Below are 26,334 nucleotides of genomic sequence, written 5' to 3' on the forward strand. Positions count from 1 at the left end.
TTGCAGTGTTGTCGTGTGGACTGTATAACCGGGGTTTTTGCCTTGCGACGTCAGAGTTTGCACCGTTATCCGCTGTGTTTGACGTCAGATTGTGCGCCGCTGATTGGCTTCTGATTGGCCAAGGTGACTTTACAATTTGGGTTATATCGCCGCCTGCTGGTGTGGCATACTCTTGACAGCGCTTGATAGCACGTTTTTGTGTTTTCATGTGGACAGGATTTTTTTTTTAAACGCAGGAGGAAAAACTCCGGTTATAAAAATACCTGTGTCCGTGTGGACTAGGCCTGAGTGTCTGCTCTGTTCAGTGAGTGACTGAAAGACGAGCAGCACATTCCAGTGACCGCACAACACCTGTTGCCACAGACCAATCTCTTACCTGCTTCTCCTTTGTATTAAATTTGAAAAATTATTTTGACCAATTATTCTTGTCATGCACAGTAATATATACACTTATATTGAAACAGTTTGTGAGCACAGATTTGGAGAAAAAAAGACTGCTTTATAGCTTTGAAGTGCTGACATTACGCAGAATGCAAATTTGATGTGATTACAGTACGTCAACATGTTAATAATGCATTATGTAATTTAGCGACAATTAGCTACTTTTCGAGCAAGGTTTAGCTACTTTCCATTTAAAGTAGTTGGCATCACTGCCTGATAGCTGTCACATTGATAATGTAATCTCTGCCAGGTGCAGAGCTCAACAACTCCTCAACAACTGGGCTCACATTACTTGGGCTCACAATCTTATTTGCCAAAATGGTGAACAATGTAATGTACAGTTGCCATGATCATAATGGTCAAGTAGGAATGAGAAGAGATTTGTAAGTGTCTGGCTTGTAGTCTGGTCTTAGATCACTAAGTCAATCATAGAAAATGGAGAGAACTGGGTGATGGTTGATGTGACAATACTGCATGGGTTGTGGTCAAATCTAAGAACTTGTAAAATATGGAGGTAAATCAGTAGCTAAACTCGAGAGGTTGAAGATCTGATTGTGAGAACTTGTCATATTAATATTTGTATTTGTAAGTTAAAATTTACACTCACAGCTCTGATGTGAAAAGCTGAATTTTTCAATTTGCACACACAGACAATGATCAAAACACTCGTGTTTTGAATTGGAAGTTGTAGATTAATAGTTACAAATGTGTAGAATGACATTCACACAAAGAAAATGACATACACACATGTTTACGACATATTTACTTTTGCACTTTACTTCAGTTTCGCTGCACAACGTCAAGTCGCCACTTACAACCTCTCAGTTCTGGAAGTACAAGTTCAAATCCTAGCGCTCTGACTTTTGCTACTCTTTTTGCGGTATTCTGTTGCAAAACTCACTTGTGCACTTGTTTATGCAGATGTGAGAGAGCAGAGCTGGGGGCGGGGCTTTGGTGCGAATGAAGACATTTTATTGGTCGATGCCCGACCAATGAACAACGCCAATTGTTTTCACTGAATATCCTTAGCTTTGACAGGATTTTAAGACACTGCATTCATTTTGTCATTCAGGTATTATCTAGTAGACAAATAATGCAACATATTTTATATGTATATCCCACTGCATATTGCAGAGTAAACTCGCTGAACCAGAGCATGCTTTGATCTCACCGCCACGCGGTCACGTGGTTCATGGAGCTATCAATAGTACTAAACTGAATGTTTTGCAAATATGCTTGAAATGTATTAATTGGGACAGACAGCAGTTTTATTATATTTGCAGCGATTTATAGTAACTTGTAACACATAAAGTGCATTGATTATGCATGGATAACTACGTTGACTCATGACTATGCCTTACAATAGCATTTTATACTGGAAAATGGATCAGCACTATGTTCTCATACTCCTGCTTGGCAGTTAAATGTGACTAAACAATTAAGTGTAACTTTTAACCAATAAAATAAGTGTACTACATGTTAACTCAGTCCTGTTTAGTTAATTTGAAGAGATCATGGTACTAAATAATATGTGCAATATTTATGATCCATGAATGACCATTTGGAATATAACATTTTCTAATATGGTTATTATTTATACTACAATAACTGTAGTATTTAGGTTTAAATTCCAGTGCAAAGAGGCACGCTTTAAATTAGAGGCATTTGATGGCCAGAAAGATAATATTCATATGCAATTCCATTGCTTAAACACTAGATGGCCTTGTTGATGTTTAATAAATACATGTATTTAGCTCTACTAGTTGCTCAAAACAGTATTTCTGGTCATAAGTGCTTATTTTTTAGGTTTTGCTGTTTAATGTACATTTAGACATTATTAAACACTCGATTTTTATTAAAAAAAATAATAATAATAATGTTGCATTTAAAAAGGTTCATTACTGACAAGCAAATTAGGAATTTAACCCAATGAAGATGTTAAAATTATTTTTAAAAAACATAAAAAATAATAAAAACAGCATTATATTGCAACTCTGGTACAGTGATATGCAGTGGGATATACATATAAAATATGTTGCATTATTTGTCTACTAGATAATACCTGAATGGCAAAATGAATGCAGTGTCTTAAAATCCTGTCAAAGCTAAGGATATTCAGTGAAAACAGTTGGCGTTGTTCATTGGTCGGGCATCGACCAATAAAATGTCTTCATTCGCACCAAAGCCCCGCCCCCAGCTCTGCTCTCTCACATCTGCATATACAAGTGCACAAGTGAGTTTTGCAACAGAATACCGCAAAAAGAGTAGCAAAAGTCAGAGTGCTAGGATTTGAACTTGTACTTCCAGATCTGAGAGGTTGTAAGTGCCGACTTGACGTTGTGCAGCGAAACTGAAGTAAAGTATAAAAGTAAATATGTCGTAAACATGTGTTTATGTCATTTTCTTTGTGTGAATGTCATTCTACATATTTGTGACTATTAATCTACAACTTCCAATTCAAAACACGGGTGTTTTGATCATTGTCTGTGTGTGCAAATTGAAAGATTCAACTTTTCACATCAGAGCTGTGAGTGTAAATTTTTACTTACAAATATTAATATGACAAGTTCTCACAATCAGATCTTCAACCTCTCGAGTTTTGCTACTGATTTACCTTTATAGTAAAACGGTCTCAATAATGTGTCACATGCTTCATTTCTACCTCAAAACATTGAAGACTTTTTTCTTTTTAAATGTATATAATTCAATGTATATAACTTATTTATTTTTAAATATAACATTTTAAATGAATAAAACTAGGCTATAAAACTTTAAATATATAAAACTGATTTTAAATGATGGCGGTCATGTTTTCACCTTTGAGTTTATCCATATACTGTACAACTATGTAAAATTTTAAAAAAAATTATTAAGTCTTTATGTCTACATTAAATGCTTATGAGTTACTTCTATTATCATTCGGATGTTAGATTTTACTGGTAAGTGCAGTGCCTTACAAGTAGAGAGTGCTATAGGACTGATGATTTACAGTACAAGTTGTCGACTATGTAAGAAAATCACTCGTCTCAGTTCTTCTCTTCTCTAGATGTCCTTAATTAGCTGGTTCAGGTGTGTTTTAATTAGGACTAGAAAAATGAAAAGACTGAACACCCCTGCCATGTCATGGCCTGTTTGTGTGCACTATGGATGGGTTAAATGCAGAGCACAAATTCTGAGTATGGGTCACGTCACTTTAATGCAAGATTTTAAGTAGAATAATTCAACATGCATTTCTGCATCAAAGACGTCTGTCATTTATAGAGTTTTAACAATACATTAGTCATTATATGACTTAAGGTGACCCAGATTGCGTACAGTATCAAAACAAATGAGTTCTCATTAAACAATGACAAAAAATAATGTTAATGAAAAGATATAAACTATTAAATCCCTGATTTAAGCACAAATACATGTATTTGCTAAATAAGAAATAACTGCAATCAATCATGCTCTAGGAAGGAAGGAAAGAAATGGTATGCATAAAGATAAAAGCAGTTAAACAATAAAGTTGCAGAATATTTTCTTCAGTTATATACCGCTAGTTGACCCCTAAATCCCAGCCAATGTGAGGCTCCATTTCTGAGTTGCCTTTGGTTTCCAGAGCTATTTTCAGTTTCTGCCAGAAGACCCTGGTGTCCTCTCCTGGTTTAGGCCAGCTGAGATACGTCTTCCTCTGGATTAGTCTTTTCATTCTGTAGTACGGAGACAGTTGATGACTTGGAATATTCTCCAGGAATATCAGGATGAGAACATCTTTTTTCTCATCGAAGAGACGGAAACTAGCAATTTGGATTTCTCTGGAACACCACTCACTTTCCAGGTAGTGACGGCTAATCACACAGATGGTTTTTCGACTACTATAAATGCCATCAACAATATTATCCATGATTGGTTTACCTGGTTCAAAGTCCCTGTGATGCAGACACAACTTCCAGCCTTGCTTGCCTTCCAACTGAGGTAACAGTTCCCTCATTACCCACAATTCATCATGAACGTTATAGGAAATAAAAGCATCATACTGCAAACCATTGGGCTTTCTCTGCTGTTTGTTATCATGGAGTAAAGCAAGAAAAAGGTAGTAAGCATAAATAACCTGCCATTTGAGGAAGTGAAAGAGAAAAGTGCAAAGAAGGGTTACAGAGACTAGAGTGGCAGTTGAAATGAAACAGAAAAACCCAACATCTACATTACATGAACCTATATCAAGATCCAAGAGTTTATGTCCTTTGAGTTTGTCTGGGTAATTGCATGTGAGTTCATAAGCACTTTCAACTTCTGTGTCATTGCTACTAATGGTCCAGTTGACGAACCAGGCATTGGTACAGTCACATGAGAGATAATTGCCTCGTAGATCAAGGTAGATCAATGTTGGAAAAGACTGGATCACTGTCTCATTAATGACTGATAATGCATTCTTGCTTACATGCAACAGATGTAGTTTACTAAGATTTGCATTAATAAGAAAGTCCAAAGACTGCAAACCAACTTTAGACAGGTGGAGTGTCTTGAGGACATGGAGTGGCAGAAATATTTTTGTTGTGAGTAAAATAAAATCATTTCTGCTAAGATCTAGTACCCATAGATAAGGAGTATAAGTAAATGTATCTGGATGTAAAGAATCTATATTAAGATTCTCTGCTTGAAGTTCTTCCAAATGCCACAATCCCTTGAAAAGGTTTGAAGGTAAATTAAGCATTCCTTTATGACGTTGGCTAAAAATGTTCAGAGTCTTCAGCTCTTTCAGATATTGAAAGGGTGGTTGTTCAAGAGGCTCTTGACTGTTATATGAAATATAGTTATTGTTCAGCAGAAGTGTTTTCAGGTTTGGGAGTCTGGAGAACACAGAAGCTTTTATTGAACTCTGAGAGAGCTTGTTTGATTGCAAATTCAGGAAAATTAAATTGGTAAGTCCATTAAAGGACCCCGCTTCGATAAATGATATTAGATTGTCTGGTAGAGACAAATTCTTAAGTGAATTTAAGGAGTCAAAATGTCCCCTACGGACAGAGTCAAGCTTGTTATATGCTAGATCCAAAATCTCAAGTTTTTTAAGACCTTTTTTAAAATATCTGTTGATAGAGAGTCTGTTAGATCCAATCATTAGAGTTGTTATGTTTTTCAGAGGTTTAAAAGCAAATTCCTCAATAAAAGATATTTCATTGTTATAGATCTGAAGGGTCTGTAATTGGGTTAAGTTAGCAAAATCAACACTACTTATGTTCTTTATATTGTTGAATGTGAGGTCCAAAAAACGAAGACCTGGTAGGCTGCTGACGACAGCAGGGACACTGTATAGTTTGTTATTAGAGAGATCAAGCTCAGTTAACTGTGTGCAGAACTGCATCTCGTCTTTTGATATGGATGTAATATTGTTCCACTGCAAGCCTAGAAATTTCAAAGATGAAATCAGGCAGATGTCTCTTATCAAAGCTCTCACTTTTATATCCCCCAGAAAGTGTAACCTCAGGCTGGCCAATGAATAGTTGAAGGTTTGTAGGAGATCTTTGATCTTCTCCAAGGGCAATTGTATTCCACTTAAATTTAGATGTTTCACACTTTGTAGATACCTTTTGTCCTGTACATCCCACGTCATGTTTCCAGTAATAAAAGCCAAGACCAAATTATCAAGTTGAGGGAAAATATCTGCAGTGATACTGAACACTTTCAAAGGATTTTTAAATAAATCCAGAACTTGTAGTCTCAAAGATATGTTGGACAGCTCCGAGGTCTGAAAAAAGTTGAAGCCATTACTCCCAATGTGTAGTTCCTGTAATTGTGGTAATAAAAAGAGAGGCTGAACTTTGCTGATTTTCTTCAGATGATTTCTGGACAGATTAACTTTTCTTAAACTGACCAGGGGTGAAAATGCAGAGTGGTTAATATTTGTGATCAAGTTTTCATTTAGATGCAAGACAGTGAGATTTCCCAGATTCTGAAACATTCCTCCCAATATATTTGTCAGCTTGTTGTAGGCCAGATTTAACTCCTGCAAAGCCACCAAACTGCTGAATGCTCCTTCTTCCACTTCCCGGATCTTATTGTGTAGTGCATTAAGACTTTTAAGATTAGACAGTTGAGAGAAATAGTCCTTGATTATCTTCTGTATGACATTATTTGAAATGTCCAAATATGTGGCTTTGTCCGGTATATTCCCTGGTACGAAATGCAGGGCCCTCTTATCACAAAACACATTTATGTTTTGTGCATATTTCAAAGACCCTCTAACAGTGCAGTTCTTTACTGAGTATCCATTTACAAGATTGATGAAAATACAGCAGTAGAGCAGCCATGAGGTCAAACTACGGTATTTACTGAAGCACAAACAATGTTCTCTCGTAGACATTTTGAGATTCACCCTGATATGATCACTTAAATGGAATTTAACATCCAGTTGAATTTCTTAGCCTCGCTATTCCTAAGAAAGAGAACACCAGTGTAAGTGTAGTGATAATGCAAAGGTAATAATGATGCATCAGTTAATAAACCATTGAGTCACTGGGCAGAGAACACAGAATTATGTTCTGCTAAATTCCCAGTGCATTGAGTGAAGACTATAAAAATTACAGTATGCACATTGCACTGTACAAAACATTTTAATATGTAATGAGGTTGACTCTACTTACAAAATGTTAGGAAATCTGTTGCCTAAATGTAAATACTTTTCTTCCGGGTTACACAGACTTTTAATACAAGTTAACTGGACAAGAGAAAACATGTATGACACTTATGTTTAGATTTTAACTAGTAAAGTTTACTCTTTTTTTCTGTGGAGGGAAGCTTATTTACTTAATTTTCCAACAGCAACTGGTTGTCTAGTAAATTAATATCCAAACTTTTTTGTGCATACTTAAGTAAGACTTATTTTCTTCAGAAAGAATCGCTGTCTCGATTTAACACTCTCTAAAATACAGCACTGTTATTTTCCGATTTAAATTTAACATTTACATTTTTTTTTTTTTTGTAAAGGAACACTAAAACAAAGAAAAAGGACCTCCGTCAAAATGGGTAATATCATTGAAGCAGTATGAATTAATTTAAAGCAACTTGTTTGATCACTTACCTTTAAATAATTTCAAGTAAATGCTGACCAAATAATCACAAAGCAGTGTCATCTGAAGTGTTGATTCAAAACCTTGCTTTTCATTTTAAGGTTCCTTTATTTTCAGGAACTGAACCCCTTGTGCTTCGTGTCGTTCCCCTTCTTATTGCCATAAATTACACTGTGAAAAAGGTCCAGAAGGAATAAGGATGTGAAATGAAGGAAGTTGAATGTTGTAAACAGACTAAACATAAACGTTTCCATGAAAGGTCCCATGAAATGAATTTTTTTTTTAACATTAATATGAGTTTCCCTAGCCTGTCTATGGTCCCCCAGTGCACACTTACCCAAATTGCAGTTATAATGAGTGATGCTGTTATGCTGCACAGCAAAGCTCTTACTATATTCATGTCGATATTGTGTTTGCTGTTAGTTGTGTTGAATGCATTTAGTGAGAGAAAACGCGTAGCAATGACGAGATCACTGCATTCACGTGATAAACAGACTCTGTCTACTCAATGTTCATAAAAAAAAAAAAAAGTAATTTGAGAGGGGTTCCACATGAAATGTGCATTTCTAATGTGAATGTCAGCCAATCACAACAGTTGTCGTTTACTCGGAGTCTCACAGCAGACACGCCCCTTCAAACAGAGCATTCAAGCCAGAGAGCTAAAATCAGGATATATAAATGCCTTTTATTTCTACATTTTAAATGTAAAAATCATACTATCAATTTAAGGTCACCCCAGGAAACATTAAAAAAGCATTTAAAAAAGAAACTAATCCGTCATGGGACCTTTAAAAATCTTTAAGACAAACTCAGTGACTATTTTTAGTTGGATTTCCGCAATACATTTATCAAGATGTCTTGAATATACTAAGAGGGGTCATACAGTTGGTACAAGCAAAAGAGTAGATGCGTATTGAAAAAGGTTGATTTTAAATAGACATGCCACACATGGGCGCCGTATGGGGGGAAAAGTTAGGACAATTCCAAGGGCCCCTGGCTGACAGGGGGCCCAAAAAATAGGTAAAAACTAATTAAAATGTTTTATTATATTATACACTATATAAACCATCATCGAGTATATTTCAAATAATAATAAAATGAATGATGTCTTTGATTTTACTTATTTTGCCAATAAATGTTAAATATCACCACTGAACTTAAAATAAAACATTCATATTGACCGACCAACCTCCTGTATCTGCATGAAATGGTTTGGTCCTTCCTTAGCGCACTCATCAGTGACGGTGTTTAGTTCATTGCAGACAGTCAATCGATGCACGGCGCGCTAGCAGTGTTAAATTTCGTTAACGAAGACAACGACGAAAAATATTTGTTAACGAAAATATTTTATGTGACTAAGATGATACGTTGATGAGCTGAAAATAATATCTGATGACGAAATTATGACTAAATTTATGCAGCGTTTTCGTTAACTAGACGAGACTGGACAATAATGTTATTTGAGGACTATTGGACATTCAAAATGCATCCTATAGGCTACTGTCCTTCAAAATGTGCATCCCTGTCATTGGATTGCGATAGGATAAGGGCCGTTTGTATACCTAGTCAGTATACACAAATCCCGCGAAACACGGAAGTAAAGCAGCGTTGCCATAAGTGATGTGCGGGTTGATCCGAAATAAGCGGGTGCCTGCGGTCACCCGCGGTCACCCGCGGTTTCGAGTCATCCAAAAATATTTTTAATTATACTCGGGTCGTGGTCGGTAGGGTCGTTTGAAAAACCTTTGTAATTTATATAGTACTAGACACAATTGAGAAATACATAGGCCTACACTTTATTGGCTGAATAACTGGCACGAATAGAGTGACCACCTGTCCCTGTCACAGTGTCTGGGTTGTGTTCCCTGGGTATCCACTAGATGTCCTCCTTCCCCACGGTGTCTGTCACTTCATTAACCACATTCCTCACGTCTCTGCCTAAATCATTGCACCCAGCTGTCACTGGTTATCAATCATTACACTCTGTCAATTCCCCATTAGCGTTTGTCTCTCCCTGTGTATTTATACCCGGTCTGTCTTGGTATGTGTCACGGAGTCCTTATTTATTCACGTCCGTCTCTTGTTGCCCTTGTTTGTTTATGTTTGGTTTTGTTTGGTATCGACCCCTGCCTGGACTGTTTATTCTTTGGATTGCCCCTTTAATAAAGACGTACTCGCAATTGGTTCTCTCACCGTGTCTCCTTGCATCCCGAACGTGTCAGAAGGACTCCGTCACACAAAGAACCAGCGGTATGTCTGCTTATGTCTCCTCCCCAGCCACAGAGCGGGAGAGGAATGGTTTTGAGAGAACTCGCCTGGTGGTTTTCCGGGGAACCAGGGGAGGTCGCCGAGGAGGGAGCGGTCGAGAGGAGGCTCAGCATCGCTCTCAACCATGGCCTCCCTTCGACCCGGGGCTCGTGTGGGATGGATCAGAGCCACCGTCTCACCATGGCGGACGGAGAGGGGAGAAGAAGCGCGCGTCCGCCATGGTGGCGCCACTGCCTATGATGGCCGCTAGTCCAGCGCCACGAGGCAGGATGGATGCCAGCACAGCTCCACAGCACAAGGTGGTCACCAGTCCAGCGCCACGGTGCAAGATGGCCACCAGCTCAGCGCCAACGCCCAAGATGGCCGCTGACACGTTTTTGGATTATTTCTCCATGCTTTCAAAGATCCTAGAGATACCCAAAACTGTTCACATCACGGCTGCTGAGCCAGCGCCACAGCCCAAGATGGCCGCCAGCCCAGCGCCATAGCACCAGGTGGTAGCCAGCCCAGCACCACAGCACAAGATGGCCGCTAACCCAGCGCCAATGCCCAAGATGGCCACTGGTCCAGAGCCACGGCCTAAGATGGCCGCCCATCCAGAGGCATGGCCCAAGATGGCCGCCAATCCAGCGCCACAACACGAAATGGCCGCCAGCCCAGTACCACAGCACAAGATGGCCGCCAGCTCAGCGTCACGACACAAGATGGACATCAGCCCAGCACCGCAGCATGGGATGGTCACTGGCCCAGCGCCACAGCACAAGATGGCCGCTAACCCAGCGCCAATGCCCAAGTTGGCCACCGGTCCAGTGCCACAGCACACGATGGTCGCCAGCCCAGCACAACATGGCCGCCTGTCCAGAGTAATGGCCCAAGATGGCTGCTTGCCCAGCGCCGCTGCACAGGATGACAGCCACAGCTGACCCCCCAGAGTCGAGTCAGGTTCCTATTGACCCTCCAGAGTCGAGTCAGGTGCTCGTGGACCCTCCAGAGTCTAGTCAGAATCAGAATCAGAAAGAGCTTTATTGCCAAGTATGCTTGCGCATACAAGGAATTTGTTTTAGTGACATAAGCTTCCAGTAAACAGAGACAACAACACACAGACAAAAAAAAAAAAATTTACAGGAGATTTACAAATTGGCAAATAAATAAGTGTATAAACAATTGTGCTATAAATGAGAATGGAATAGGATTGAGTGAGATGCAGGAATGTTCTAGGATGGAGGGGTAACAAATAAATATAAGGATATTGCACATTTTTGCATAAGCATACGTTTAGGTGGGAAACATTTAACTGTTCATGAGGTAGATTGCCTGGGGGAAGAAACTATTCTTGTGCCTTGCTGTTCTTGTATTTGCGGCTCTGAGGCGCCGGCCAGATGGCAAAAGTTCAAAGATGGGGTGACTTGGATGTGAGGGATCCAGAGTGATTTTCTGAGTCCTTTTCCTCACTCTGGATGTGTACAGTTCTTGGAGGGTGGGCAGGGGAGCACCAATAATCCTTTCAGCAGTCCGAACAGTTCTCTGTAGTCTTCTGATATCTGATTTTGTAGCTGAACCAAACCAGACAGTAATTGAAGTACACAGGACTGACTCAATGACGGCTGAGTAGAACTGTTTCAGCAGCTCCTGTGGCAGGTTAAACTTCCTCAGCTGGCGAAGGAAGTACAACCTTTGTTGGGCTTTTTTCACAATGGAGCCAGTGTGATTGTCCCACTTCAGGTCCTGAGAGATGGTGGTTCCCAGGAATCTGAATGACTCCACTGCAGCCACAGTGCTGTTCATGATGATGAGTGGGGAAAGTGCAGGGGGTTTCTCCTAAAGTCCACAGTCATCTCCACTGTTTTGAGCGTGTTCAGCTCCAGGTTGTTAGGACTGCACCAGACAGCCAGCTGCTCAACCTCCCGTCTGTAAGCAGACTCGTCACCGTCCTGGATGAGGCCGATGACTGTAGTATCGTCTGCAAACTTCAGGAGCTTGACAGAGGGGTCTTTAGAGGTGCAGTCGTTGGTGTACAGGGAGAAGAGCAGAGGGGAGAGAACACATCCCTGAGGGGCACCAGTGTTGGTGGAGCAGCTGTTTGACATGAATTTCCCCAGTCTCACTAACTGTTGCCTATCTGTCAGAAAGCTGGTGATCCACTGACAGATAGAGCTAGGAACAGAGAGCTGGGTCAGTTTGGTTTGGAGGGTTGTTGGGATGATGGTGTTGAAAGCCGAACTAAAGTCCACAAACAGGATCCTCACATAAGTCCCTGTTTTGTCCAGATGTTGCAGGATGAAGTGCAATGCCATGTTGATTGCATCATCCACGGACCTGTTTGCTCGGTACGCAAACTGCAGGGGGTCCAGTAAGGGTCCAGTGATGTCCTTCAGATAAGCCAGAACCAGTTTTTCAAACGACTTCATGACGACAGACGTTAGAGCCACATGTCTGTAGTCGTTAAGTCCTGTTATCTTGGGTTTCTTTGGAATGGGGATTATGGTGGAGCGTTTGAAGCAGGAAGGCACTTCACACAACTCCAGAGATCTGTTGAAGATCTGTGAAAAGATGGGGGCCAGCTGGTCAGCACAGATTTTCAGACAGGCTGGTGTAACGCCATCTGGGCCTGGTGCTTTTCTTCTTTTGTTTTTCTTGAAGACCCGGCGCACATCATCTTCACAGATTTGAAGAGCAGGAGGTATGGAGAGGGGGATTGCAGGAGGTGTTAATGGTTGTGTAGGGAGATGGTCAGAGTGGGTGTTGGGGGTTTCAAATCTACAATTAAACTCATTCAGGTCGTTAGCAAGTCGTTGATTAGCCTCAGTGCAAGGGGATGGTGTCTTGTAGTTTGTGATGGCTCTCAGTCCTCTCCAAACTGAAGTAGAGTCGTTGGAAGTAAACTGGTCTTCCAACTTTTTAGCATAGGTCTTTTTAGCCGCTCTAATCTCTTTGTTCAGTGTGTTCCTGGCCTGATTGTACAAGACCCTGTCCCCATTTCTGTAGGCATCCTCTTTGGCCTGACGAAGGTGTCTGAGTTTTACTGTAAACCATGGCTTATCATTGTTGAATGTTAAATAAGTCCTGGTAGGAATGCATATATCCTCACAGAAACTAATATAGGATGTTACAGTCTCTGTGAGTTCGTCCAGATCGGTGGTAGCAGCTTCAAAAACGCTCCAGTCTGTGATGTCAAAACAAGATTGTAAATCCTGCTCTGTTTCGCTGGTCCATCTCTTCACAGTCTTTACTAAAGGTTTAGCAGATTTAAGTTTCTGCTTGTAGGTCGGTATAAGATGAACCAGACAGTGATCAGAACGTCCCAAAGCTGCTCGTGGAACAGAGTGATATGCATCCTTTATTGTGGTGTAACAGTGATCCAGTATATTACTGTCTCTGGTGGGACAGGTAACATGCTGTCTGTATTTTGGCAGTTCACGAGAGAGATTGGCTTTATTAAAGTCCCCAAGAATGATTAAAACAGAGTCCGGGTGTTGTTGTTCTGTGTCTGTGATCTGATCAGCGAGTTTCTGTAAAGCTGAGCTCACATGCGCTTGAGGTGGAATGTAAACACTAACCAGAATGAGCGAGTGAAACTCCCGCGGCGAATAGAACGGCTTGCAGTTGATAAACTGCGTTTCTAGATCAGGACAGCACATCTTCTTTAACACAGTTACATCTGTACACCACCGTTCATTGATGTAAAAGCATGTCCCGCCGCCGCGCGATTTCCCCGTTGATTCTGCGTCGCGATCCGCTCTAAACAGCTGAAAGCCCGGCAGATGGAGTGCGCTGTCCGGTATGGCGTCATTCAGCCAGGTTTCCGTGAAACACAGAGCAGCAGAGTGAGAGAAATCCTTATTTGTCCGAGAGAGCAGAAGGAGTTCGTCCGTTTTGTTGGGTAGAGAGCGGAGATTTGCGAGATGGATGCTAGGCAACGGCGTTCGAAATCCGCGCTTCCTGAGTCTGACGAGCGCTCCCGCTCGCTTTCCCTGTCTGCGCGTCCTGAAGCGCTTGATCAGCGCCGCTGCTCCTCCGATAACAATGTTCAGTAAAACGTCTGTATAATAGAAATCCGGAAAAATATCATGTGGTGTGTTCTGCCGAATGTTCAGCAGTTCATCCCTGGTGAAACTGATCGTGTTGGTTAAACAAAAAACAGGAAAAACGAACAAAAACAGTACAAACACTGGAGAGCCAAGCACTGAAGCAGCCATGTGCGACGCCATCTTGGATTACATTGGTCCATAGTCAGGTGCTTATGGACCCTCCAGAGTCGAGTCAGGTGCTCATGGACCCTCCAGAGTCAGGGTTAGTCACCAACGACCCTCCAGAGTTAGTGTTAGTCACCGACGAACTTCCAGAGTCAGGGCTAGTCACAGATGAACTTCCAGAGTCAGGGCTAGTCACCGATGACCCTCCAGAGTCAGGGCTAGTCACCGATGACCCTCCAGAGTCAGGGCTAGTCACCGATGACCTTCCAGAGTCAGAGCGAGTCACGATGACCTTCCAGAGTCAGGGCTAGTCACCAATGACCTTCCAGAGTCAGGGTTAGTCACCGATGACCCTCCAGAGTCAGGGCTAGTCACCGACGACCTTCCAGAGTCAGGGCTAGTCACCGATGACCTTCCAGAGTCAGGGCTAGTCACCTATGACCTTCCAGAGTCAGGGCTAGTCACTGATGACCCTCCAGAGTCAGGGCTAGTCACCGATGACATTCCAGAGTCAGGGCTAGTCACCGATGACCCTCCAGAGTCAGGGCTAGTCACCGTTGCCCCTCCAGAGTCAGGAATAGTCACCGTTGACCTTTCAGAGTCAAGTCAAGGGTGATCTTCAAGGACAAAGGCAACTCAACATTGATCTTCATGAACAAATGCAAGTCACCATTGATCTACATGAACAAATGCAAGTCACCAATGATCTTCATGAACAAATGCAAGTCAGCAATGATCTTCATGAACAAATGCCAGTCACCAATGATCTTCAGGAGCCGAGTCAAGTCAGTATTGATCTTCTGGAATCAAGTCTAAACACCATGGGATTACCAGAGCCTCTTCTTGTCTCTGCCGAATTACTGGAGCCTCTCCTCTTCTCGGCTGGATTACCGGAATCTCTCCATGCCTCTGCAGGACTTCCAGAACCTCGTCAGGTCTCAGTCGAACTCTATGAGCATCCGACTGATCCTGTTGTGGCCACGGAGGCTACTCTTAACTTGTTCAGATTCCTTGTTTCAGACTTGCCCAACCAGACTCGTCCTCCTGTTGGTCTGGCCGCACGGATGTGGTGGTCTTCTGCTCCGCCCTGGGGGACTCCGGTCTCCACCACACGGACGTGGTCTTCTGCTCCGCCCTGGGGGGCTTCCGCCCTGACCACACGGTTGTGGTGGTCTTCTGCTCCACCCTGGGGGGCGTCCGTCCCGACCACACGGTTGTGGTGGTCTTCTGCTCCGCCCTAGGGGGCTTCATTCCTGACCCTACGGCTGTGGTGGTCTTCTCCTCCACCCTGGGGGGCTTCATTCCTGACCATACGGCTGTGGTGGTCCTCTGCTCCACCCTGGGGGGCTTCATGTTGTTTTTTGCTTTTTGTTTTTGTGTTCACTCCTGTCCCTGTTCCTCTCTGTTAGCCTGGCCCTCCGTCCCTCCTCCGGTCCACCTCCCTCCTTGTCTCCCTGGTTTAGGTTTGCACTTCTGGTGTCTGTTCCCCATTTTCATGTTCCTCTGGTCTCTGGTTTCCCAATTTTTTTTTGGGCCCTCCGTCCCTCCCCCTGAGCCTCCACCTGTCCGCCTACCTCCTGGTCTCTGTTTTGTAGTCTTGTCGTGGAGCGTCTGGGAGCCGCTCCGCAGAGGGGGGTATTGTCACAGTGTGTGGTAAGGATGGTCTCAGTTGTAGCTAGGTAGGCAGCAAAAAAGAAATAAAACTCTGAAGTCTCTTAAAGATGATTTAATTTCCTTGTCAGGACATGCTCCAACAGTGTAACAGGGTTCCATCCACCAAAATTTCAACACAGGAAAAAATAAAGTACAAAGAAATAAAAGGGGAAAAAACAATAACAAACTAATATCTACATAAAGAACATCAAACACGTTGGCTACTGGCCCAACAGTCACCTCTCCTCCTTCAGTCCAAACAATTAGACTCTTTATAGTTGAGGCTCCTCCCCTCAAATTCAAACATACCAATGGCAAGGATATCTCAATTACAATATACATAAGATTATTTATGAGTCCAGATTTAACATCAACATTCAAAAATTAATATTAGCATCTTCTTTATCAAGCTCCATTTTCATCATGAAAACCAACGAGAATTTTAAAAGACATGCATTCAATGTAATAAAATTTCACATTCTCAATATTTGAACTCCTCCTCCTTTGGGAAGGTATAAATCAGGCTTCCTGTTCGCGAGCCCCTCCTATTAGGATGTTCCAGGAAGAAGGTAAGACAAGAGGTTCACCATTAACAAACAAATCATTATTTGTATAAATTTACATTCACCTTTTCTTATTTCCAGGCACAAAAGGCTAAGACAGACACAACATGAGTCGCACTGGAATGTGCACCTTCCACTCGACACATGTGTGGGACAAACAGTAAATAAAATCATCTTGAACACTCAACCCATTGTTTGGTTCTTTGAAGTGAAAGTTACAAACCTCATTTTATCACACAGTGTCTGGGTTGTGTTCCCTGGGTATCCACTAGATGTCCTCCTTCCCCACGGTGTCTGTCACTTCATTAACCACATTCCTCACGTCTCTGCCTAAATCATTGCACCCAGCTGTCACTGGTTATCAATCATTACACTCTGTCAGCGTTTGTCTCTCCCTGTGTATTTATACCCGGTCTGTCTTGGTATGTGTCACGGAGTCCTTGTTTATTCACGTCTGTCTCTTGTTGTGCTCTTGCCTTGTGTCCTTGTTTGTTTATGTTAGGTTTTGTTTGTTATCGACCCCTGCCTGGACTGTTTATTCTTTGGATTGCCCTTTAATAAAGACGTACTCGCATTTGGTTCTCTCATCATGTCTCCTTGTATCCCGAACGTGACAGTCCCGCTTTGTTGTACTGTACAGTAATTTTACCCTTTGTACCGCCTCATTCAAATTGAGAATCTGTCCCGCTTTTTCATTCGGCCCTAATAAATACACGGATACGTCCATGGGCGTACTGTTAAGCCAATAGTTCAGAGGAGAGCAATAAAAGCTTTAGTTGATAGGCTGAGTCGTACGTCAATCAAACTGTTGACAGGTGCACGAACGCCTCCTCAAGAATCTCAACTTGGAGAGCGAATGCGCTGTTCAGTCAGGTTAAGCAGCCATGGCCAGTGTGGCCACGAAAAAGAGAAGATGCACTTTAAATAGTGAATGGACCGCTACATAGCCTACTCTTGGTTAAGACCTGTAGATGGCAAAGCAGAGAGAGCTTTTTGCATTTTATGCAAAAGCAGTTTTTCTGTGGGACATGGTGGAGAATACGACGTGAGCGACATGGTGCATGCGAGTACAACAGAAAAAAAGCACATCATCAAGAAACATGCAAATCAGTGCAATCGTTTTACAATAAACCAAATGACCCACAGTCTGACAAAGTTTGGGCAGCAGAAGTGACGAGCATTTATCATGCCGTACTTTACACACTTTCATATCGCTCTACTGCATTAACAAGTTAGCCCCAGTAATTTTTCCAGTTTCTGAAATAGCTAAAAAAAAAAGCTGTAGAAACTTTGGGTGATATTTTGGGGCAGGTAGTGTCTTAATCTTTTAGTCGGTGGGTTTAAAAAGAAATATAGGCAATATATTACAGAAAGCTTGAAATGTCTACTTTTAAACGAACATATTCAAACCAAAATAAATAGGCTACTCTCTGATTATGTAATCTATATGAAATGTGCATTTCTCTCTGGTGTTCATGGCGAGTCTGCATCGTCAACTTCATCTTTGCAGCGACACAGAAAACACCAGTTTATTACAAAACAATTAAATGAGTCCTTGCTAATTTAAACACATTCATAATCATTAATTTAACCGGTTCTTTGTGGCAAGCCTTATGTGTGCGGTCATAACGCTTATTATAGGCTATAGTCTATTTAAGTAATTAAATTAATATAACGGGGCGACACATTTACTACTTTTAAAAAATCCGGGTCATGAAGCGGGTCGGGTCCAATATTTTATTTTTCTTTTTTTGCGGTCCGAGTTGCGGGCGGGTTAGTCGAAAACATCGGTCGGGTGCGGGTTGATTATACATTGACCCACGCATCACTGGTCGCCATTACTGCGTGCCTTGCTGCTAAGTAAGTAGCAGAAGTAGCGTGTTGGTCCCGTAGGCGGCTGAAGCAGATGTTAGCTGTACAAAAAGTTCTTTTTATTTAGTTTTTTTTAGTGCGTATGCTTACCAGTGATGCCGGGTTCCAGAAGTCCGAGATAATTGCCATTCCTTGATAAGCCCAGAAGTTCATTCTCCCCTCTGAATGCTAAACCTCTCCCACTCAAGAATTTGATTACAGCCACAACACGCTGCAAAACCTCTCTCCAATACTTTGCCTCATCATCTCTCTGTTGCCTGAGTAAGGCATCCACTGTGCCCACATTCCTTGATCTGCTTAAAAGGGCTAACATACTTTCACGATGGCTTGCACTCTTTTCATGAGCTGAAACTCGCTCCGGATGTTTCCAATCAGAATATCCAGATGTAAAAGCATTTTGCTGCAATTTGCATGCAAAGCAATAAGCCATGCCTGTTGAAGGCGAGTAAATTAACCAATCTCTAGACACCACCTGTTTGTTTGGGAGGTGGCATTGCAAAAGATCATTTGTAAGAAATCGCTTTTTCATACCAGTGTCCCGTGCAGAGGCGGAGTATTTAGCTGCCGATTGTGATAGGCGGCGGAACCTTTAGAAATAGCCAGTTCTATCATTAGCTCGGTTAGATCTCCCCAAAGTGCAGGATCAGTTGAGAGGGTAAAATTATCCACAGGCTTTGGCGGCACATCTGGCCTGGAGATGTCTTCATTGACGACATCCCTAACATCCTCATCTTCCCCCAGGTCTTCCTCGTTAGCATCTCCTGGGAGTGTACCTGGCTGAAAGTGCTTTCGACCATATCTCCAATGTCTATGAAGGTAAATATGGTGTAAAATGTCTCATCAAAATATTGTCTCATTTTGATAAATATTAGGTACACAAGACAGGCATTCATTTTTCTCAAGAAAAAAATAAATCTCACCTAATGCTGTAAACATACAGAGAGCCCTTTCAGCTGGCAGTATTATTTAAGGTTAAAAATAACTCAAATTAAATATAATGCATTTTTTTTATTAGAATAACAACTTTATTTAATGATATAAGTAACATTATAATAAATATGGTAAATAGTAGCCTAACGTTACACATATTTAGCAAAATACTATCTATAGCTCTTTTTTCTATTTAGCCAACTAACGTGCTATAGCCTATATTATGGTCAGTAAATGGCTTGAGGTAAATGTTATGTGACATAATTGTTCTTCAGCTGTTTTATTGAACTCTCTCCGCAGTTATAAAAAACAATGATTGATCGATTTATGTATGAAGAATATAAATTTCGGTAAGTTGTTCAGATGTTTTGTTCTGCAAGCTCTCACATTTTGCACCATATTTACCTTCATTAGGGGCCGTTCACATAACGCACCTAAAAACGCGTGGAAAACGCTAGGCGTGTCGCTTTATCCTCCTTTCCAAAGCGCTCGTGCAGTTGCGCTCCTGAGGCGTCTGTCGATGCTAAGCAACCATGACCTGCTCTATCCATGAAGACGCGGAAATTTCAGCAAAGGATAAATGGATTTGCAGCACTAAAATCACTTACGGTAGCTCTGCTACTAAATTTATTTATAAATTTCAGCTTTTCTTTAATCTTGGCTGAGCTTTTAACGTTGTTAAGGGAAAGGATGAAGTTGATGGGTTAGTTCTTGTCACATGACCTGCGGTGCACTTGAGGCATTCTGAAAAGTTGAGATGTTTCTAACTCGATGTGGCAAGCATGTACGTCTGCAGACTGCAAGACGGGGGCGTAACTTGAAGTAAGAGGCGTAACTTGAAGTTGTCCAAATCACACAGAACCACGCGAGATCTCAAAATGATAAGTTGTTGGCAATATGGCGGCTTTCATACAGAGTACAATATTGATTACGTTTTAAGGGTTTTAGGCAGGATTTGATGCATGATGTGTGTGTAGATATTAATGTTAGGGGACAATGTGAGAGATGTGTACGTTTTAGTGAGAAGGGTATTCCTGCACAACCGGAGGCTGCAGTTGCAGGACCGCAACTCTTGGACCGCAGCTTTAGGACCCTAGTTTTTTTGTGACAGCGCCACCTACCGTACTGGATCAACACCAATTAAAGATGGACGATGTGGACAGCAATCAGACTTGAGTCCGATATTTGACTTGAGTCCTGAATCAGACCGATATTTAATTAAGTTTTACTTTATAACGTTTAAACGGTGCGAAGTTTACATAGTGAGAACTGCTAACTATGAATTAATGATTAATTCCCACCAAATTAATAATTTGTGAGCTAGTTTTATTAATTACTACGACGTTAATTTGTGGCCATGATTTCATAAATCCTTGTTGAGTTTTAATGATGAAGTATTATAAGTGAATCTAGCCTGCACATTAATTAAACTTATCAGATGAAAAGAGCATGGTCTATGTAAGGTTTGTAAGATTTACCTGCAGCTTAATGTATTAGTGTGAATACTGGCTTAATAGTCGTTGTTTTATCATATTTATGTATAAAATATATTTCATTATTAAACTGCACTGACTGCCTAGTTGCAGTATGTGTTGAATGAATGAATGAAGCGTTTGGCAATTTTAATAGTTTGTTACAATTTGGCTTAAAAAAGGCACTAAGGATATTTTCATGATCTCAAAATATTCTAACAAGTAGGCTCTCTCTTTTTCAAGATACATATAACAATCCAAAAAGGGAGATCCCTGCCCTAATTGAAGAGATGCACCACATGCTGCAAAGACTTTCACTTTTCATATATATATATATATATATATATATATATATATATATATATATATATATATATACACCAGTTGAATATGTTAAACAAATGTTTCTTATTTATCTCTCTGTCTCTCCCTCTTTCTCTAGAGTTGAAGCCTACAGCCATTCTATCCATACAGCAACTGATTGAAAAGGGGTTCACTTTGGTGCTTGTGGTCGCAAAAATGACATATATATATATATACCCTTCTCACTAAAACGTACACATCTCTCACATTGTCCCCTAACATTAATATCTACACACACATCATGCATCAAATCCTGCCTAAAAACCCTGCCTCCCTTAAAACGTAATCAATATTGTACTCTGTATTAAAGCCGCCATATTGCCAACAACTTATCATTTTGAGATCTCACGTGGTTCTGTGTGATTTGGACAACTTCAAGTTACGCCCACTTCAAGTTACGCCCCCGTCTTGCAGTCTGCAGACGTACATGCTTGCCACATCGAGTTTTATATATATATATATATATATATAGTCACGGGGTGAAGAATCACTCCACAAGGGGTGCGTGAATTTAGTGCCCTGGAGGGTGGATTTATTTATAAGTGTAGGGTGCCTGGTGAAGTGAGCTGATCCGCTTTCTGGTGGCTGGTGCTTCCCGTGTGCTCTCCGTGCTCTTCGGTACCAATCAAGGTGAAAGTGGGTGTCCTGACGTGCTCCAAAGTGAGTGGGCTGTCGGTCACTCGCTGCTTTCTGCGAAGAAATGAGAGATTAGACCAGCATTGCATTCTGTTCGAGAACCTCGTCTGAGTGCAGCGTGTGCTGCTTAAAGGGTTAGTTCACCCAGATAGCAAATTTATGTAATTAATAACTTACCCTCATGTTGTTTCAAACCCGTAAGACCTCGGTTTATCTTCGGAACACAGTTTAAGATATTTTAGATTTAGTCAGAGAACTCTCAGTCCCTCCATTGAAACTGTGTGTACGGTATACTGTCCATGTCCAGAAAGATAAGAAAAACATAGTCAAAGTAGTCCATGTGACATCAGAGGGTCAGTTAGAATTTTTTGAAGCATCGAAAATACAATTTGGTCCAAAAAAACGTAAAATCAATGACTTTATTCCGCATTGTCTTCTCTTCCGTGTCTGTTGTGTGAGAGAGTTCAAAACAAAGTAGTCTGGATATCCGGTTCGCGAACGAATCATTCAGTTCACCAAATCGATTTAAAACAAACCAATAACCCGGAGTAATTCATGTACTCAAACAGTACACTGACTGAACTGCTGTGAAGAGAGAACTGAAGATGAACACCGAGCGGAGCCAGATAATGAACAAAACATTGACTCATTCACGAGTCAAGAACCGTTTCTGTCAGACGCGTCCGATTCGAGAACCGAGGAGCTGATGATACTGCGCATGTGTGATTCAGCGTGAAGCAGACCAACACACAGGGTGTCTGAACTGATTCTTTTGGTGATTGATTCTGAACTGATTCCGTGCTAGTGTTATGAGCGCGGGTAAACCGAAGGCTTGAATCAAGGGCAATCATCGCAAATGATGCCATTACGTAGAGCGCAAAAGAACCGGTGAACCGTTCTCTTCAACCGGTTTATTGAATCGAACTGTCCGAAAGAACTACTGGTGATCCGAAAACCGATGCAACCGGTTCTTGACTCATGAACGAGTCATTATCTGGCTCGGTGTTCATCTTCAGTTCTCTCTTCACAGCAGTTCAGTCAGTGTACTGTTTGAGTAAATGAATTACTCCGGGATATTGGTTTGTTTGAACTCAGAGGGAGTGTCAGCCACATTAAAAAAGTTAACAGCTTAAGTCATTTGTGGATTAATGCGTATTAGAGATGCAAACCGTTTAAAACGATTCAGTTCGATTTGGTGAACTGAATGATTCGTTCGCGAATCGGATATGACAAACTGCTTTGATTTGAACTCTCTCTTACAACAGATACGGAAGAGAAGACAATGCTGAATAAAGTCGTCGTTTTTGCTATTTTTGGACCAAAATGTATTTTCGATGCTTCAAAAAATTCTAACCGACCCTCTGATGTCACATGGACTGCTTTGATGATGTTTTTCTTACCTTTCTGGACATGGACAGTATACCGTACACACAGCTTCAATGGAGGGACTGAGAGCTCTCGGACTAAATCTAAAATATCTTAAACTGTGTTACAAAGATAAACTGAGGTTTTACGGGTTTGAAACAACATGTGGGTAAGTTATTAATTACATAATTTTGCTATCTGGGTGAACTAACCCTTTAAGAGTGTGAAGGCTGATGGGGAGCAGCTGTGACCGATCAGCCGGTGATGAGGAAGTGCAGGTGCTTTCTGTTGGTTGCCAGGGTGACGCTGATTCCTCCGGGAACGCTCGTCACATTATATATATATATATATATATATATATATATATATATATATATATATATATAAACATTCTTGAATCATTCTTGTGTCTTATCTTGCCTCTCAACAACTTTTAAAATATTGGCTGTAATTTAGTGACTCCATACGCTGAGTCCAACTTTAACTTACCTGATAATGAGCTAATTCACCTTAAGGAGGTTAATCAATATACTGTATAATTCAAGAGACTAAGACTTTTGAGGTTCTTCATTTTTTTACAATTGTTTTAAAATTGATATACATCAATTTTACAAAATTGATATTTCATTTATATTTTTTGTAAATTCATGTTTAAATTAAAAATTGTGACTCAAAGCACACTTAGTAATTAACCTCTGCTGCATTTTGAATCAAAAATCACATTTAAAAACAAATACTACTGAGATTAATATATTGATGCTATATACAAAGTAACGTGACTGCAAACTAAACCAACAGGGTACTAGAACTTCGGTCCTGAAACTGCAGCCATCGCTATATCGTCCAGTACGGTAGGTGGCACTGTCACGAAAAACTAGGGTCCTAGAAATGCGATCCTAGATCTGCGGTCCTGAATCTGCAGCCTCCAGTTGTCCAGGAACATACTATTGGTTTTAGTAGGAAAACTTATTATCTGATCCACACTCCGGAACAGAAGAAGGCGGTATTGCATGCCAAGCGCTGTTAAACTGGAAAGAAGACGAATATGACAGCTTGTTGTGAGAGACAACGGTGAGAATTTTTTTTTTTTCCACGAAATAATTATTTAAATTAAAGTGTATAAGTCATTTTCATAAAGTGGTATTGTTTTTGGAGTTAATAATTTTTTTAAAACTAAGGCGTAAAGTAAGCAACATATAAGTAAAAGAAAGACACTATTCCCAGGTTTCACAGGCTTAATCTAAACCCTGTCTGTGACCTACATAATATAGCATATTTGTGATTTTGCTGTAAACATGTTTTAAAATGCGTAACTAACAGGGGAGCTCCATTAAGTACACGACTCAATAGTAGATTTACATAAATCATATATACTTCTTGAAGACTAGTACTAAATGTCTATTTATCATCTGACTGGATAATGTTTGATAAGTATTGTAGATGAGCACATCTAACAGACATGAAACAGGTGTCTGAGTGATGTGTGTGTGATATTGTGTAGAATTCACTTTTGTTAACACTGCTAACGATGAGTGTAAGTCATGTAAACAAACAAATCTACGTAAAGTAACTAAACATAAGTTATCTATTTTATTTGTCCATTTGCAATATTGATAATTTAAGAAACATTTGTGTTGGATAAAAAGTGAGTTACATCAGTTATTAACTCAACATGTAAATGCAGTATAGAGCAGATAAATCACAGAGGAGACTGACTCTTGTCTGGATGTTACAGGAACAAATGAGACACGTGTGTTTATCTGCTGCAGAGAGACTGATGAAGGAATGCTACCATCAAAGGACTTGTGTAAGTACACTACAAAAATAAATGAAACATTTTAAATCTTAAGTTGTATTTTATTTTAATTAATGTAATTTTAAACAACTATTACACTTTTCTTATTCTTGATTTCTGTGCATTTGCTGCAGATCTTTTGTGGTGGAGCAGGACCTGCAAGGAAAGGTGAAACCTGAAACAAAAGAATAATGTAATGACTTTTTGTATTGTGTGTGTGTGTGTGTGTGTGTGTGTGTGTGTATTTTTGTAGGACATGACAATGTCTGTAGACTGGTGTGTGCACTGAGGATGGAGAAGACCACAGCATTATCCTGGAAATGATCGAGAGTCACAGATGACACGCTCCCTCACTCCACCTGCCCTTTACTGTCTCATCAGGACCAAATGCTGCTGTGGTGTCTTCATCCTCAGTTTGAATACCAGGGAACACATGTAAGGTAAAAACTGTTAGTCTGTGTGACGAGTGGGGCGGGGCCAAGAGACGTGGGAACAGGAGCGAGGCCGGTGGATTGATTGGAAATGAGCGACACCTGCTCGACCCACCGGTCTCGAGTCCCACGGAGGAGATGGAGGGATATAAAACCGGAGCGACGACAGTGACGGACGAGAGAGGACCAGGCCTGGATTTTAGTTGTGTTTGGTTTTTATTTGTGCGCGTCAGTCGTCCGTGAGGGGCTTGACCCGCTGTTTTGTATTTATTTTGTAATTAAAGTTTGATTTGATTGTCCGCCTGTTCCCGCCTCATTCTTCCCGTGATCATGAAGTTTGTACATCGTTACAGTCTGAATGCATTGTAAGTCGCTTTGGATAAATTTATAATTTATTTATAAATTTGAACCACTTCAGTGGTTTAGCTCACTACAAAAGTAATAAATCAATGCAAGTACTTGTAAACTCTGTGTAAATGTTTTTCAGGTAGTCGTGCTCATGGGGTGCAGGCACACGAAAGTTTGGAGTAGACACAGCAGTCAGATTGTCCTGCACGTGTTCTTCTGCTCTCGCTTTAAGGTTGTGTGGCTCAGAGAGCCGTCATCAAGGTCTTCCTCATCCTGTTGCTCAACGACATCCCCCTTGAGAAGAGTGAGACTGTGAAGTGCAGCAGCAGAACTGTATCAGCTGTGTTCAGATGGCAGGACGATGTTAGGTTCATCATCTGTAAATACATGATTGTTAGAACAATAAGTTTGAATGAAACTTAGTTTCATGTGTTGTTGACTTGTACATGTATTAATCTATTGTAATGCTAACTTTTATACATTATTTAATAATTTAAACATGTTTTTTGTTGTCAGTAAATAAAATATAAATATTTGATCCATTCATGTATTAATTGCTTGACTGAAAATTGATGTGTTCACATCGAATGCATTTGTTTAACTAGTATATATTCATGTATAGCTATGTCACAAAAGAAAATACACTTTGTACACTCCTTTTACTAAAATGTCATTTCAAAAAATATAATTATTGGTTTGCATTTATCGTTATTATTGCATGTAAGTGTTGGGGTGGGCAAAAGATGCAATTCATTATGGGGTAATGTTAATTTCCGAGAAGTAATACTTACATTTTTAGAGTATCAAATCAACAGTCTTCTCCAAAGGTGAGATCTTCGAGCAGCTGAACGAAGTACCCTTTGTGCAGATATTGCAGAGTCGCTGTGAGGTGTTTGTGCACCTGACCCTCTTTTTTATTATTATTGCCAAATTATTAAATAAAATATCATGGTAA

At 40.7% G+C, this 26,334-nt stretch overlaps 1 protein-coding gene and 1 long non-coding RNA gene across 2 annotated transcripts; one reads left to right on the top strand and one right to left on the bottom strand.

Annotated features, from left to right (window-relative positions):
- Positions 1–3,627: 3,627 nt before the first annotated feature.
- On the bottom strand, positions 3,628–7,633 carry LOC132099116 (toll-like receptor 13). Its single transcript, XM_059505568.1, has 2 exons — positions 7,502–7,633; positions 3,628–6,856 (listed from the first exon to the last, which is right to left on the bottom strand). The coding sequence occupies exon 2, from the start codon at positions 6,782–6,784 to the stop codon at positions 3,980–3,982; it is 2,805 nt and encodes a 934-aa protein (XP_059361551.1). The 5' UTR covers positions 6,785–6,856; positions 7,502–7,633; the 3' UTR covers positions 3,628–3,979.
- Positions 7,634–24,548: 16,915 nt separating this feature from the next.
- LOC132098481 (uncharacterized) lies at positions 24,549–25,746 on the top strand. The gene is made up of 3 exons (XR_009422931.1): positions 24,549–24,612; positions 24,735–24,768; positions 25,519–25,746. It is a non-coding gene; the product is annotated as an uncharacterized LOC132098481 (long non-coding RNA).
- Positions 25,747–26,334: the final 588 nt, after the last annotated feature.

This window comes from Carassius carassius, chromosome 22 (assembly GCF_963082965.1).
Source record: "Carassius carassius chromosome 22, fCarCar2.1, whole genome shotgun sequence".
Lineage (NCBI taxonomy): Eukaryota > Metazoa > Chordata > Actinopteri > Cypriniformes > Cyprinidae > Carassius > Carassius carassius.